The sequence below is a fragment of the Cherax quadricarinatus genome, chromosome 51 (genome assembly GCF_038502225.1).
Source record: "Cherax quadricarinatus isolate ZL_2023a chromosome 51, ASM3850222v1, whole genome shotgun sequence".
Lineage (NCBI taxonomy): Eukaryota > Metazoa > Arthropoda > Malacostraca > Decapoda > Parastacidae > Cherax > Cherax quadricarinatus.
The window spans coordinates 6,861,377-6,878,902 of record NC_091342.1 but is presented as its reverse complement, the minus strand read 5'-3'; the positions used below and the strand labels follow the sequence as shown (position 1 = coordinate 6,878,902).

Genomic DNA, 17,526 nt, shown 5'->3' with positions numbered 1-17,526 from the left:
GTGTGTGTGTGTGTGTGTGTGTGTATGTGTGTGTGTACTCACCTAGTTGAGGTTGCAGTGGTCGAGTCCGAGCTCCTCTGTGTGTGTGTGTGTGTGTGTGTGTGTGTGTGTGTGTGTGTGTGTGTGTGTGTGTGTGTGTGTGTGTGTCTGTATTTGTGTGTGTGCGTGCGTGCGTGTACTAACACGTGAACTCATGAAAGGCTAAAGTAGTCGAATCTCGCATCCTTGGAAAAGCTCAACAGGAAGGAGATATTTAATCCTCGTTCCACAATAATCTTTACTATCAGGCAGTTTTCTGTAGACTGAGCATAGAGCACATTCACCTCATTCGCAGTTATCTGCTCGCAGTGTATCGTGTTCCTCTCTACGCAGCCGGTGCTGCGTATATTTTAACAAATGAAGAAGTATCTTTGTTACTGAAACCAATGCAAATTTTGGACTTCTCACCTGTGAATTGTGCTTGGGAGAACTTTGAAAATGACATCCGTAGTATTATTTAATTTAATTTAATTTGCAAGGGTGGGTTGATTCAACAAAGTCGAGTGTGTGACTTTCTTTCATTGGGGTCCTGAAGGATGTGACCCATGCATGGCAGACGATTGACACAGGTACCTATTTACCGATAGGTAAACGGAAACTTATTTTAAGGATTGCTCATATTTCTTGACTCTTCCAGTAATTGGAGCCTTTTTTTTTTGAGGAGGGGAAGGGCTGATAGCCTAATGCTAAGAGGATAAACGCAGGTAAAGTGTAGCAACTTGATAATTTGAAGTAGCGGATACAGACACGATAAGATAAGATAGATAAGATTTCGTTCGGATTTTTAAACCTGGAGGTTCAGCCACCCAGCATAACCCAAGAAAGGCAGTGCGTTATTGAGGACTTATTTCCATTGGGGTCCTCAATCTTGTCCCCCAGGATGCGACCCACACCAGTCAACTAACACCGAGGTACCTACTTGCTGCTAGGTGAACAGGACAACAGGTGTAAGATTAGATAGGACAAGCTAAGAGGCTATACAGCCAGTTTACCAAATGACTGAAGATTAGGATTTGATCCCAAGAACGTCAGATTGATTCTAGGAGTGTTCGGAGAATACTTTAAAAAAAAAAAAAAAAAAGACCTTGATACAGCCTAGCACTGATGGGGCGACTCCTGCTTTCTGTTGCTACAAGCCCACTTAACATCGAATAACCTACATCCTTGAATTTAGATGAAGCAAGTTTAGCATATCTCAAACTCTCAGCTAAAAGTTATCTTCTGCTGGTAGAGGAAAGTGAAACAGTTTTTTGAAGGGTCGGTAATTTTTTGCTGTGATGTTGTCTTGAGCAAGTTTTTGTCGGGCGAAATTTTTTATTTGAATTGTTAAAATAGTTGCAACCAGACCAAAACCGCTGTCTCATACTAATATTAAATAATGATGACTGACAAAAAAAATCGATAACGTTGGTAGCGTATTTTTCAGGTGGTCATTTAACTTTCCAAATGATCAAAGCAAGATAGATATATCCGTTAGGGGCATCTAGACAACCAGCTTTACAATATTTACATTTGTCTACAAATTTGTCCTTGAATATTTAATGGTAAGAGAAGCCAGTCTCAACAGTGTCCAACCAAGACCAAGAACTCACACCCAAAAACTGATTACAAGACTTCAGCTGAAAACATTGAAATATTTAATAGCTGCAAGCATTCCACTGCAACTTACCAAGGCCTTCCTGTGGTCAAAGAATTTAAGACCGTATAGAAGAATAATCAAAGTTCACTGTGCAAAATAATTTCACTTAGAATTAATAATCTATCAGTGCTTGAAAGGACAAAAAAAAAAAAGACTGATAACACTATTAGAAAGAGCACAACTAAACGTGCTAACAGTTAAGGCATAATTTTGGTTGCTGCTTGTACTGGCTTTTGTAATGCGAGACTGAGATTTGCGCAGCGCATCAGTATTACAAATTTATTCTAGTGCGCACAATGTGCATTGCAACAGGACACAAACTGCTTACCAAACTCAGTACAAGTTATCTTAATGTACAAGCAGCCATGTGTCGAAAAGAACAACGCCTTAGTGTAACTAACATGAAGCCTCAGATTAACACAATATTACCTCAACAAAATGCATGTAAGAATGTAGATAAACAGTGCATCTGTTTATGTTCTAGTTGGAAGATACGACACAGCTTTATTCTTGAGCGTTTATTCCAAATGGGTGTGAAAACAGAATATAGCATACACCGTACCAGACTTAAAAAAAAAAAAATCCTGAAACTAGCCAAACCTGTGCGCAACAAGTGACAAACTATTACCATCTATGAAAAAATCTTGTCATCATCCTCTTCACACAACACATTAAAAGCTAAGTGCTAAACCCATATGAGTTACACAGCGCTGCGCAGTGTGGCGCAACTCCCCCCTAAGGTGGCACTGTCTACAGAGATGCTTACTAAATTATGATAGTGTTAATTAAGGTATGTGAAGGTTGCTACAGATATATCAAATCTGCCCCACAGGTGCACATCTCTTTGAAAGTGCTGTGGTGTGAGTACGAATAGATGTCAATGAATAAATCTCTGAAAAATACCGTGTGCACTGTATGAATATAACGTCCAGCAATGCTGATGAATATTAATAATTTATAATAACGTCTATTCATAAGTGGATGTGTATAGCTAAGAACAGTATATATTTTGTCTATAATACCTATAATGTAGAAACATCTGTTGTATTACAATAAAATCATTTTCTTATGCCAGGTACACCTGCCAGTTTGATGTAAGTCACATCAAAAATTAAAAATTATGCTAATATGACACCACAAACTTAATATGCCTGTATTTTGTGGTGTCATAATATGAGTTGTGTATTGAAATGCTTTCGGGCAACCCAACTGTCTTTAAATGAAACCGGATCAATTCCTGATCATTCATGCTACTAGTACCAATGGTCTGACTGCTCAAACCGTCAACTGAGAGGTGGGTCTGGGACCAACCCTTGGGAGATTAGGGAGATGACTCCCGGAACTATTTTAAATACGTAGTCCTTGCATTGTCGTGCTTGGGGAAATGGTTGGCCACTTTTAAACATTGAAATATGATTTAGGATTTAATATTTTCATATCCAAATTTTTGGAGGTGTCCAAACACATCTTTGTGCTGTATTATTATAATCAGGGCAAATCACTAAACCCATACGGGCAATACAGAGCCTGGGGAATGAGAGGCAATCAGGTTTGCCTTCAGTATGGAAAGGGTAGTTCCAATGCCTTGGATTGAGACCACTAACACAAGAAAACGAGTAGGCTTCGCGGCTTATAATCGTTTATTCAAAACTACACTTGCTGATTCTCTCAGCGTTGTCATCACAAAATCTAGAATAAAACGAGAACAAAAACAACTTTAAACCGAAACTTTCCCAACAATCTTGTACTTATACAAGCTGGTGAATCCATAATAAGTTTGTCGTTATCCTTGGTTGCACAAGAAGCCACAAATTTATGTGAAGTGACGTTTGGTAGTCCCTCAGATCCTTTAACTCGTGACACGCAATTCACAACTAACCCACAATTTGGAGTAAAAGTAGAAGTTTCCGTTTCCTTACCAGTCCAAATGAAATTAACAAAATTGCTAAACAATTAACAGTATAATAAACTTATAACTATTTGCACTGTATATTCTTATAATTCGCTTTTTAACTACTAATTTCATCTGTCAAGCACTGCTAAGCACAAGGTTGGAGAACTCCACATCTATGTACCCTTTTTAGTATGAAGTAGTTTTAATCCTAGTCTAAGTTGTCCGAAGCGCTGTGCATTGACAATGGATCAAGACTGACAAAAGCGCCAACTTTTCATCTCAATTTGTAAGTTAGTTGTGAATTGTTTTAGTTACAGTATTGTGACTTTCATCCCTCACAGCAGGTAATTTGAACACAATGGCCATCCATGTTCGCCAGTGACCCTGAACCTGTGATGGTGAACTAGAGCGAGGGATATTTGTGAAGAATGAGGCTGGTGATTTTGGAGGCGGCGTGGTAGAGGCGCAGCAGAAGGCGGTACTGGATCACTTCAGTCTCCAGGACAGTGCTGCAAAATGTAAATAGTCCAAACCAATACTCGATGCGGAGAATTCATTCACTCGCTCACCCACCTTATTTTATTATTTCACACAAATGATTTTACAGGCTAAGAGGTGTTATCCCACTTCAGTCAGGTAACACTTCGTTTCAGATAACTTTTATAGGGAAGTGCCAAACTCTTAGGGAACTCATTTCAAATTCCAGCCTTGCCAAAGGTATACTACCACCCCCTAGGATGCAACCCACAGTAGTACACTAACACATAGGTACCTATTTACTGTCGATGAACGTAAGCAATGTGTGTAGGGAGACTTGCTTACATACATCACCAAGACCAAGAATCGAACCCACATTCTTTTGGGTGTTAGCCGAAAGCTTTAGCCACTGAGCTACTAAACTATTAATAAACACATAGGAAAGTAAGGTGTATTATATGTAAGTCGAAGTTTGCAAGATGGAGGTCAACGTGGAGGAGTTGTAGTACTAACTTGGAGGTGGTGTAGTGCTGGTACTAAGGTAGTTGTGGTGGTACTAACCTGGAAGTGTTGTTATGGGGGTGGGAGAGTACGTGGCTGCTACGTGGAGTCTCCAGTGACACCATATCTTCCCCTGATGCTGTTTCCTCCACCGCTGTTCCTGTTCAACAGTTTTACCTCAACAACATTGTGTTTTACATCTTACCAGTTCATAATGTTAAATAATTATTTGTTTACGCTTAAAACAGGTTTTGGCATACGGAATATAAACAATTTGTACTGAGAATTTTAAGCTAACTTCTGAAGTGAGCTGACTTTAGCAAGACGGTAATGAAAGGTCTCACCTAAGTTTGAGTAGGTATTACAAGGTGAGCTAGAGACGTTGGGCTGTGCGTCAGGACTGAGAGAATATGTGGTAGCACCGTCGTGATAACCAGAATCTTCCTCCTCTTCCTTCTTGGTAAGCTGTTCCCATTCTTGCGCCTCTAGCAGGTCCTGCCTCCCCTCACCTGTGAACACACAATTGTGCTTTGAACTCTGTAATGACCTACTTGCTTTTTATTTGGTTTTCCTTGTATTCTTTAAGTTGGCACCTCGAAACTCCAAGAAACATGTAACACGATTGTGTCAAAACCAATCACACACACACAGTCATAGGGATGTTAGGAAGTATTGCTTCAGCCTTTGAGTTGTCAGGGAGTGGAACAATCTGGAGAGCGAAGTAGTATACCTGGAGAGGGTTTTGGGGGTCAACGCCCCCGCGGCCCGGTCTGTAACCAGGTCTCAAGGTGGATCAGGGCCTGATCAACCAGGTTGTTACAGTTGGCCACACGTAAACCGACGTACGAACCACAGCCCGGCTGGTCAGATACTGACTATAGGTGCCTGCTCAGAGCCTTCTTGAGGACAGCCAGGGGTCTATTGGTAATCCCCCTATATAGTGGGGGCAGGATCTATACATAATTTTAAGATAAAGTACGATAAGGCTATTGGAGCAAGGAGAAAGTGGTTCTAGTAGCGACTAACGAAGAGGCGAGGCCAGGAGCTGTGGCTCGACACCTGTGGGAAAGGACAGTTGGGTCACAGATGGTAGCCACTGACGAAGACAACAAAGTAGTGCTATGACACTTACATTGTAATCCTCGTAGCCCAATGATACAATGCTGGACCTGCTACCATTAAGGATATCATGGATTGCTTGGAAGTGAACTGGAGGTAACAAGTTACAAGTCTGTTTATATAATAAAGTACTTACTTTTTTGAGTAGGCATAGAAGCGTCATCCGGGTTCTGATGAAGACTGTAAGTTACATGACCCTCCTGGGGGTCCCGCCATTCTTCCTCAAACTTAATGAAGTTGTCATCTGCGTTCTCGCCCAGGGGATCAGTTTGCACAGTCGTCAGTTCGTGGTCTGGTGAAATCTCGTAAGTTATCTGGTTTTGCAGTAATGGCTGACACTGAGAGCCAGCTATGTCCGCCAGTCCAGTCGACGCACCTTGCAACATTGACAAGGGTATGGTAATTCCGGTCATTTTTCTTGTATACATCAGTAAGAGGAATAGAGTTTTGAAGCAGTTATTCCTGACCTCGACACCGATTACTTTCTCTTGAAATAGTGTTCTGTTATTCCACAGACTAGCATAACTTTAATGTGACTATAATATATTACTAGACATACATATCACAAATTTTAATACAACTTTTTACTGGAGGCATATTAGGAATTACGATATAGTATTAGCAGTATCAGTAGTAGTATGCTTTTCATATGGAAAATGTTTCTTAACCGATATGAGTTACATTATTTCGAAAGAGACAGAGAGATCGTCTTATAATTATATACGACTGTACAGGAGCGAGGTCAGGGGAGAAAGCGGGGAGTTACCTGTGGCCGGCTTAGATTATAGAACATATGATGTAAATGATTTAGAAAAGCGACAAGCTGAAGAATGAGACACTGTGCACAAGTGCCTCATTACAGAACATATAAATAATGGAGCACTGCAGTAAGTCTTCTGACCCATGCTATGCTAATTACACTATGCCGTTTGTCATTTTATTGAAAGAGACTAGATTAGCGTTCCTGTAGAGTGAAGCATCTCATTACAACGTCATAAACCGCATATTGTGTCTTATTAACATAGAATACTTGTCAGTATAATACTACTGATATAAATTCTGACATATGCAAGATAGGTCCAACTCAGCCCAGCCCACTTATGTACTTGTTCAACTTATTTTTAAAGCTACCCAAACTTTTAGCTTTAGAGCTTTACAAGTTTAGTTATCAAGAAAGCAGTGTTCGAAATCAGCTTTAATCTTTTATTATTTTTATTTCTTGGTATGAAGCCAGAAATTGAAAATAGCAGTACAGGATGCCACAAGCATAATAAAGAAGGAAAAGTGTTGCGGTCATTAATATTATGAGGAAACGTGTTGGAACCACTAGCATTGTAAGGAAACGTATTGAACCACTAGCATTGTAAGGAAACTGTGTTGAACCACTAGCATTATAAGGAAACTGTGTTGAGCCACTAGCATTATAAGGAAAGGAACGTGTTGGACCACTAGGATTATCAAGATAAATGTGAATCTAAAACTAATAATGTTTTTGTGATAAGCAATATGAATTAAAAAAAAAACAGCATTTTAGTTTGTTTTAATAAAAATATGAATTATAAGGATTTTGTTGGTGTATTTTTTGTTAGTTTATCTTCACTCTGAACCGTATAAATGTGATAAGATTTCTTTTTATTTTCGGTAGAAGGGCGGGGGCGGGCTTGTTCATAAACCCGCAGTCAGCTTCTTTAAAATTAAACCAAATTTATTCATCAAATTATTTTCACTTGGTATTTGCAGCTATAGTGCATGCAAATGAGCGTTCACATCTTTGTTTCATGGTATAATATTGTCAGTCAGGAGACAATTACAGAATACACGGTATGACGCAAACTTACCTACAAACTACTGTATACAAACTCTACTCTCAGCTTACCTTTTACCGATTTAGATTCAGTTACTTGTGACAGAATAGATCAGCAGGGAAAGCTTGCTAACCGTGCTTTGATATGGGGAAAAAAGAGAAAGCAAAAAAAAATGATTTTATTCTAGAGGAGAAAAGTAATAAAAATTGAAGTGTTGAAAACATGACGCGGGTTTTAAGGTCCCAGCAGTTCAGCGCTTAATAACCTTGGTGAGAAAGACAAATATGATACTTTAGATATATACTGTGCAACGGTATTTGGTCACATTTTGGGTAGCTGGATTCTGGCCATTTTTTTTTTTTTTGTAATAAAAAGGTCAGATAAGAGGGTTATCTCAGGATGGTGTCATGTGCCCATTCAGCTGACATGTCTCCAAGGCTTGACCCTTGGACGAAGCTTCACTGCAAACACCAGGATAAGCCACATAAATGTTATGTATAAATTTTACGACTAATCAGACTGTCACACAGGCAGCACAACTAATGAAATAAATACAATTAAATAATGGAAAAGGGGTATAATCACAAAGTTCGTTACTTTTAAGGTGCTTTTTACTAAGTCGTGATAAATTTATACATATAATGATAAATTAGCTATCGGTATTGTAAGCATTATTTTCTTTATCACACCAGCCGTCTTCCACCAAGGGAGGGTGACTCTAAAAAGAAACGAATTTTTCTTCTATTTACATTTAGTAATTTATACAGGAGAAGGGGTTAAGCCCCTTGCTTCCGGCATTTAATCTCCTCTTAAGACACGCATGACTTACGCAAAAAGTATTCTTCTCCACTTTCCCAGGAAGAAAACGTGAAAGAGATGCTTCAGAATTGTAAATGAGAAAATTTTTTGTCACTTTTATAAATGGGAAATATATATGTTACTTTTACAAATGAAAAATTTTATAGGACTAAGTTCTTAAGGATAAATCCCACAGGTTTAGAGCTTCCCCTTGATAATAATAATTAATGATAAACATAAACTTATATTAGTCATTATCCAGGGGTCACTGGCGCAAATGAACTCATGTACATTTTGCCACGGACCTGGTGGCAAAAGCTCTCACTTCACAAGGTGAGGGTCCGAGTTCGATTCCCGGCGAGGGTTAACACATTAGAAGTGCGTTTCATTACACCGGTTGTCTGTGTTCACCCATCAATATAAAATGGGTACTTGGGTGTTAGTCGACTGGTGTAGATAACGTCCCGGGACAAAATTGACCTAATTTTCCCGAAATGCTCTGCATAACAAGAGGCTTTCTATATAATAGTATGTCATTGATGTCAGCTAGGCCTGTATACTTTGTACATATACTTGTAGAAATAAGGATATTGTTATTATTAATAAAATGAATCTTTGTATAATTCGACCCCACACTGAGGGCTTCTTTAGCATACAGATTAATTTGTTTAATGGTAATAAATTTAAAAATCTACAGAGCTAACCTGGGAGAGGTGGTTGCAGGTTGATGTTGAGAGTGTAAGGAGCGGCGGCGTGTGGTGGTGGTTGGTTGGGAAGTGGCCTGCCCCACTCATGACGCCATATGTGACCACCTTCAGTTATCTCCACCTCCGCTGCCGACGACAACACCAGAACGCACGACGGTAGCGACGACAACCCCATGGTTACTGTCTCCTTGTGTGGCCATGGCGACGACCACCTCCATCCGCTGCTTCCCGTGTCGCATCCCTCCACACCGCCTCTACTTTTAACCTCACCGCCTGTCTTTTGTGGCCATGGGCCAGACGGAGGCTCACGTGGGTTCCAATACTGTAAACCTGCTGTGGGTGCATGTGGGTTTGAAGACTGTGAAGCGGGTGTGGGTACAGGTAGGTTCCATGATGGTGGGTCTAGTTTAAGTGGTTTCCTAGATTGTGAGTCGAGAGTGGGTAATTGTGGGTTCAAAGACGGGTCTAGATTAAGTGGGTTCCAAGACGATGGGTCAAGATTAGGTGGGTTCCAAGACGATGGGTCAAGATTAGGTGGGTTCCAAGACTGTGGGTCGGAGATAGGTTGAGATGTGTTCCATGACGGTGCGTCGTCGGTGGGTCGAGCTTGGCTCCAAGATTGTAGATCTATGGTGGACTGAGATGGTTTCCAAGATGGTGGATCGGGGATGAGCTGAGGTGGGTTCCATGGTGATAGATTGAGGGTAGATGGAAGTAGATTCCAAGACGGTGGGTCAGGTGCAGATAGAGGTGGATTCTGAGGCTGGTCGAAGGTGGTTGAAGATGAGCTCCGAGATTGATTGAGGATGGATAGAGGTGGGTTGTGGGACAGTGAGTGAAAAGAGTTCTCAGATGAGGCGAGGGTGAATGATGGTGGGTTTGGAGAGTCGAAAGTGGGTGGAGGTGGGCTTAGCAACAGTGGGCCAGAGGTGACAGGAGGCGGGGAAGACACTTGTGTGGGAGGGTGTGGCAAAGGGTAAGAGGGTGAGCCAGAGTGTGGAGAGCCAGAGGAGTGCATCATGGTGTTGGGAGGCGGCGGGGGGTGGCGAGTGTTGGAGGATAGTAACCGGTGGGAAGCGACGGGGGTTAAGCAACCAGTGGGAGACAAGACCCAAGTCTCTGGCAGCCGAGGTCCAAGGTCTCACCACTCATCAGTCTCAGCTAGGGCTAGCAACATCTCTCGAGCCAACTGCAAAATACGCTTCTGTTAAACATAGGCTGGTATCCGATAGGGTTAAGAATACTACACTGAACTTGATAAATGCACCATAAACTTCTTACCCATCTTGTAGTGCGTATTCAAAAGACTGGAGACAATTTCTTTTTATTACTGTATTAGCCTACCTTGATCTATTTGACATCTTACAAGGACAGAAGAGCTGTTTATCTAACACCCATCATTCGACGTGGACTTCTTATCATATTCTAACACAAGATAGGTTCCACACAAGTAATGATATTGCCGGTAAATGCTGGGAAATCTTGGTAAGGCATTGAGGTTATCAAGCATTTCACTCTGTGTTGAATACTTGGGCAATTTTGAAGATTTCCTTCAAGCACGGTTGTAGTCGCGTTTATCTGGGGATTGTAATTTTGGTGGGCTAACCAACTTTCTAACTGATGATTTAGTGTCTTTCTACAATACTGTAAATCATCATTGTTCAGTACGTAATGTACAGTACAATGAGTTCACTGCGAAAGCCTACGTTGTAACCTATAAAAGGTATACAGCATGAATTCATCTCAAATTCGTGGTTAATGGCTGTGTAATCCATACGGGTTTAGCGCTTGTTTTCAATATAATAATAATAATAATAATAATAATGATAATTAATAGTCAAAGACTTGTTTCTACGTAGTCACTCATCCACTAAGCTTTAACTAGACCCTTTACAGCAATAATAAATAATTGCCACCACACTAACGCCTTACAATTGGCTATCTCTGTTCAGAGAGGTATGGCGCAAAAATATATGAAAAGATCTTTGATCAGACTTCGTAAAACATATGTGAGACTATCACAATTGAAATATGACACTTTATGACACTTACATTTTATGGCACTGGTACATTATGACACATTATATGATACATTATTTATTACCTATTACAATGATGGATTATGACAGGACCCCTCGAGTTTTACCCCGATAGTTATAAATAGGTATTTAATATGTAAATAAATACCTTGTGATCACACTTTGACCTCGTTATACAGCTGCAGACAACGGTGCAGTTGGTCTTTATAGAATGTTACAACAGACTTGATGCAAATTCTGGTTTAGAAGTTCATCGGATAATATCCAAAAAAAGTGGACTTGCAGGTAAAGATCAACTTTTTTCACTTGTATACATACCGAAAATAATAATGTGTGATCTTGTGCACCGTCGACCATCTTAATAAATGTGATGCGTCTGTTGCTACATATTATTATATTCATAGGGGAGCTCTAAAACAGTAAGGGTCAAAGAGCCGGGAATGGGAAGTAATCAGTGTTGATCCAAAACAGAGGAGGGTAGGTTCAATTCTTTGGATCATGAGCCTTTTATCAGCATCAAGACAATTCTGTAGGTGAGGGGGTTAAGAGGTTATTTATCATTACATAATTACGTACACACCAAGTTCTTTAGCTTTACATATAGTTTGCGATCAATGATTTGTTCATGCTTATGTGTCTGAAATAATTGGGACTTGCACACTTAGATAATCATACAAGAGTTCAGCATAGATGAGTTTAGACACATGTGCAATACCTGGGTCTTTATATTTTAGATATGGTGTATATGTCTAATTAATTCACTATTAGAATTGTATTTTACTAATCTAATGAGAGTTCAAAAGAGGCTAATTGTATTTCCGACGCCAATATCTTTTTCTTTCTATGAATGTCAATATACACCACTTTAGAGGGATATATAAAGAGATATATGCCGCCAACTTGTAATCATTAGTAACTAGTAATACACAACCATGTGTATTTGCTGGTGTAAGGTAAACATTTCTTGCTCTGACCATGTAATATGCCCTTCAACTCAGGGTAGCAGCACACAGTGGTAGCCAGCTCACCTCACGGAGCTCTCAAACCCATGGAAAGTCAGTCTTAACCTAGCAGGCCAGTGGGCTACCCACTGGACCTGCTAATTTTAGGATGGCTTACCATGGGTTCCTCAAGGGAGTCTCCTTGATGTCGGAGGAGGTTCTTGATTCAAGGAACTGGACCTGTCTTTTCCCTCCTTGGATCGATCCTGAATACCTCCCATTCTCCCAAGCGCTGTATGACCCCTAAGGGTGTAGTTCTCCCCACGAATGTAATAATACTAAATTGCCGCGGGTTCGAGTCCTCAGCGTAGTGAGCTGTTTACAATCATGTCATTACAATTTATCTAGACATGCGATGTCCAGTCATAGTTCCAGTAAAAAAAAAAGACTGAATTTATAAAAATATAAATGAAGTTAAATGGTAGCTCGGTGAACGAAAGAGTTTGGGGGAAAGCGCTAAACCCATAAGAGTCATACACCTCCTTAAGAATGGGAAGCATAAAGATTCGATCCAAATAAGGGGAGAACAGATCTAATTCCTCAGATCAAGAGCCTCCCTCACCATCAAGGAACCTCAGCTGAGGTGGAAACGCTTATTGATAATCTTTGTAGTGAAAGTTACTTAGACTATAATGTAGCGTGATACCGTATGTACTTGGCATAATATTTGGATATAGTCTCACTAAATTAACTTAGTTATGCTAATCACAGGACGCGGTTATACCTGGTTTTCTAAAAAAAATAAAATAAAAAATATATGAAGACCAACTTTCCTCCACTAGGTCAAGTAGTTGACGCTTCACAAATTTATCAATAAATCTTAACTTTACTATTGCTTTGACTGACATTAATGTAACATCATAATTAAAGGGCTAATGTCAGTTTTTTAAATGTTAAATTTATCGTAAAAATACTTAGATGATGCACATATGGAACAAATAATGAATTTGCGAGTCACAAAACACCTTACTGCAATGTTTGTTGATATTTTACCGCCCATTCAGCGATTACAATAACAAAAACTATATATCTGCTATGACAACAATATCTTATATAATATTAAAATATAGTGTAAAATTATTATTTATATAAAATAAAATTAATAAATGGATTACACTAAAAGAATATATAACATTTTAAAAAGTAACAATCGCAACACAGCTGACGCGGGAAGGTTTCCCGCCAATACTTGTTTGTAAACAATAGTGCAAGTGAAGGAGAGACGAGGAGTGTGAACTGCTGCTGTAAGATTAAGATTTAAGATGTTTATTTTGACAAATTATATGGTTGTACAGAGGAATATAATAGTTGGGTGTACCTACCAAAAACCCCTTTGTATGCAGAGCATTTCCGGCAAACTGAAAGATTAGATTAGTAAGGGAATAGTACATAGTTCATATGGTCATTAGATGAGTTAAAGTGAGTACAGGAGAATTGAATATTATATGAGCTGATGCTACATGGTTTTGATAAGTTTAGTAGAGACTTTTTACATTATTGAATTAGTTAATAAAGATTACAGTATTATGTAACAATTTACAATGTGATGTATTACAGTTTAGTACTATTTAAAACAATGAAATTTGGTATTACAGTGGAACAATTTACATTATGATGTACTGTATTACAATCTACTACTATTTAAAACAATGAAAAAAACAGACAGGTGAGTATGTTTATTCAGGTACAGGTACACATATATACAATTACGTAAATTATCATTCATAGCGGCATGAGTAGATTACCTAGTAAGTTTACTTAAGCACAGGCAGAGCCCGATTAAGATTTTGTAGGCCCCTGGGCAATAGGTACAGTGAGGTCCCCCATTGATAAGCAAGTTACTAACTTGCAGCTCATCATGTACCTCATGTAATAACATTCTATAATTATAAACTTACAGCAGTAACTGTGGACATTTTTCTGGAGGCCCCTAGGCTGCAGCCCCTAAATCCCATGCCTTAATCCGGCCCTGGGCACAGGCACACATAAGTACAATGATCATACATAGTGTAAATTTCCTAGGATAACCCAAAAATTGTTAGACAAATTAACTTATTTCCATTGCAGTCTTTGAAAGAGTCTATAACCTGCAAGTATCCTGAAGCAGAAGAGGGAGCCTTTATTGGAATTCAACTTCTAAACCAACCATACAATTGGTTAAAGGAACATACCAAGGAGACGACATCCAGCAGAAGAAACCTTTAGCAGCACTACACGTGAAAACAAAGAATTTTTGCGAATACGGTACATTATGCCTGGCGTCGACGATTGGACTCTAGCTCCACTTAGAGCTGTAGATAAAATCTTTGGTGAGCATATCAAGTGTATTAAATATACAGTCAAGGTAAAACAATGACATGTAACTTCAGTATAGATATTTTGCAAGATGGTACATTTAAGTTAGTTGAATAAGACCCATGTTCAACATATGGTTATCCTAAGTAGAGGCTGTTTTTGCCAGCCATTGACTTCTTCAGTCATTCCAGTACATAGACTAATTACTGGGGTTAGTAGAAGATGTGAAGTAATAGTTTGAGTTGATCAGTCCTCAGCCTTGATATACTGCAATACAAAGAAAAATCACTTGGAAACATATTGGATTCAAGGTTGTGGGACTGATCATCTCAGATGACTACTTCACATCTTTGATACTGGTGAAGGGCTCTTGATCTAAAGGAATTGGACCTGTGAATTGAACTTGAATACCTCCCATTCCTCCAGGAGTTGTATGACCCCTGTGGGTTTAGAGCTTCTTCCATGAATATACAGTAAGCCCACTACATCGCAGCAATTACCTGGAGTTTACCTGGAGAGAGTTCCGGGGGTCAACGCCCCCACGGCCTGGTCTGTGACCAGGCCTCCTGGTGGATCAGAGCCTGATCAACCAGGCTATTACTGCTGGCTGCACGCAAACCAATGTACGAGCCACAGCCCGGCTGGTCAGGAACCGACTTTAGGTGCTTGGTTTTAAGTTGGAAAAATTCAGATTCAGGAAGGATATAGGAAAGTACTGGTTTGGTAATAGAGTTGTGGATGAGTGGAACAAACTCCCAAGTACAGTTATAGAGGCCAGAACGTTGTGTAGCTTTAAAAATAGGTTGGATAAATACATGAGTGTGTGTGGGTGGGTGTAAGTTGGACCTGATTAGCTTGTGCTACCAGGTCGGTTGCCGTGTTCCTCCCTTAAGTCAATGTGACCTGACCTGACTAGGTTGGGTGCATTGGCTTAAGCCGGTAGGAGACTTGGACCTGCCTCGCATGGGCCAGTAGGCCTGCTGCAGTGTTCCTTCATTCTTATGTTATTATGTTCTTATAATAGACCTCCATGTAATGGGCTTTGGAAATTCAGGCAGCTCTGTATGACCCTTGTTGGTTTAGCTCTTTCTCCGATTATAATAATAATTTTGAAATTCAGGACAAAATTTAGTGTTGAAAATCTTTTGGATATATTCTGTTATCATTACTATCATGGCAGAACAATCTCTTTATCCACTCTGATTGTCATTACCAGCTGCAAGCTCCTCACTATTACTTGATTTTATGGAAGGTATACTTAAATAATTCTTCACATCTTATTCTATCCTCAAGATTATTCTCTATTGGATTGATCAAGCCACTGGTTGGGAAAATTTCTCTGCATAAAATACCCAAGTGCTTTATGTCTTTAGTCTTCTACTTGTCAGTTTTGTATACCATTAGTATAATAAAGAGTTAAAATGCTGACATTTGTATATTTCTTAAAAGAAAAAGCACATAGCACAACATTTCTGGCAGACATATGTTGGGTTAAATACCATACTACCAACAACAGTAAGCTTATATAATGTTTAGCACTTCTTTTTGATTAAAATAATAATATAATAATAATAATTACATAATATTGTATATACCATATTTGATGTATATATAACACAACATTGTATGATGTTGCTGATTTTTAAAAGCGATGTCACTATTTTATTAGTTCATATAATATGCCAGATACAAAATATAAACTGCATTGCAGTAACTGTTAAGAAGCTAGCTGTAGTGCCTAATACCTGTATTTTCACCAACAGAGGAATGTGGACCATCAGGAGAGTGGAGGCAGAAGGCAAGAGAATTTTTTAAAAAAGAAATTGGGCAAAAGACAGTTCTTTCTAAGGTATTAATTCACCTTCGTTAGAGTGAAAACTTTTATAAGATATGTAGTTAGCATGTTTATTTTTCATGGTCATAATTTTTATAATTTAGTTTAAAATAAGAACCTTAAATAATAATTACTGTTTACAGGACTAATTTCAAGCAGTGTAATGAATATATAAACAAATGTAACAATTTAATGAATTCAAACCAGTGCTTTAAGACTACCAAATCTTTGTCTTAGTCACTCTGTTGCAATGGATTTAATGTTGCTGCAAGGTATCTCATCCAAACTAGCAGCATCTGTCTGCTGCCAAAGTTAGCCATTTTTAAGACAGTATACTAATAGCACCTATGGAGTGGTTTATACTTGTATATCTCTTGTAACAGTGTATGAAAATTATATTTGACTATATATAGGTATATACTGCTGCATGGCAAAGCACTTAATTGCTAGAAGGTATGCTAAAGTGACTAATGTGGGCACAATATTGTATACTGTTTGTGACACACTAGGTATTTGTGTAAAAATCTAGTAATTTTTTTTTTTAATGTTTAAAGCCAATATTTTACCTTACCTAATACTATGATTTTTTTTTTTTTTTTTTTTTTGTTCTCTCAGCAAGTCAGCCGTCTCCCACCGAGGCAGGGTGACCCAAAAAAGAAAGAAAATCCCCAAAAAGAAAATACTTTCATCATCATTCAACACTTTCACCACACTCACACATTATCACTGCTTTTGCAGAGGTGCCCAGAATACAACAGTTTAGAAGCATATACGTATAAAGATACACAACATATCCCTCCAAACTGCCAATATCCCAAACCACTCCTTTAAAGTGCAGGCATTGTACTTCCCATTTCCAGGACTCAAGTCCAACTATATGAAAATAACCGGTTTCCCTGAATCCCTTCACTAAATATTACCCTGCTCACACTCCAACAGATCGTCAGGTCCCAAGTACCATTCGTCTCCATTCACTCCTATCTAACACGCTCACGCACGCTTGCTGGAAGTCCAAGCCCCTTACCCACAAAACCTCCTTTACCCCCTCTCTCCAACCCTTTCGAGGACGACCCCTACCCCTCCTTCCTTCCCCTATAGATTTATATGCTTTCCATGTCATTCTACTTTGATCCATTCTCTCTAAATGACCAAACCACCTCAACAACCCCTCTTCTGCCCTCTGACTAATACTTTTATTAACTCCACACCTTCTCCTAATTTCCACACTCCGAATTTTCTGCATAATATTTACACCACACATTGCTCTTAAACAGGACATCTCCACTGCCTCCAACCGTCTCCTCGCTGCTGCATTTACCACCCAAGCTTCACACCCATATAAGAGTGTTGGTACTACTATACTTTCATACATTCCCTT

The 17,526-nt window shown here is 39.2% G+C and overlaps 2 protein-coding genes across 7 annotated transcripts in view; one reads left to right on the top strand and one right to left on the bottom strand.

The window, feature by feature from the left end:
* Positions 1–3,300: 3,300 nt before the first annotated feature.
* LOC128694689 (proline-rich protein 36-like) lies at positions 3,301–13,012 on the bottom strand. 4 transcript variants are annotated; one of them, XM_070095736.1, is made up of 6 exons: positions 12,990–13,012; positions 8,977–10,168; positions 5,806–6,045; positions 4,895–5,059; positions 4,611–4,710; positions 3,301–4,081 (listed from the first exon to the last, which is right to left on the bottom strand). In XM_070095736.1, exons 2-6 carry the CDS (start codon positions 9,998–10,000, stop codon positions 3,976–3,978), a joined length of 1,635 nt encoding a protein of 544 aa, XP_069951837.1. In that variant the 5' UTR covers positions 10,001–10,168; positions 12,990–13,012; the 3' UTR covers positions 3,301–3,975. The 4 variants fall into 4 exon arrangements, with proteins under 4 accessions (XP_069951837.1, XP_069951838.1, XP_069951839.1 ...); XM_070095737.1 differs by having other exon boundaries at positions 4,611–4,704; XM_070095738.1 differs by having other exon boundaries at positions 5,806–5,961.
* The window catches only part of LOC128694557 (mini-chromosome maintenance complex-binding protein), a 22,299-nt gene continuing 14,003 nt past the window's right edge, over positions 9,231–17,526 (top strand). Inside the window, exons 1-3 of one of the 3 annotated variants that reach the window (XM_070095734.1) lie at positions 9,231–9,360; positions 14,087–14,328; positions 16,078–16,163. In XM_070095734.1, the coding sequence (XP_069951835.1) occupies positions 14,271–14,328; positions 16,078–16,163 (144 nt within the window). In that variant the 5' untranslated portion in view covers positions 9,231–9,360; positions 14,087–14,270. Of the gene's footprint in view, positions 9,361–13,188; positions 13,264–14,086; positions 14,329–16,077; positions 16,164–17,526 lie in introns of those variants that run through there. The other 2 variants (XM_070095735.1, XM_070095733.1) reach the window with 2 other exon arrangements.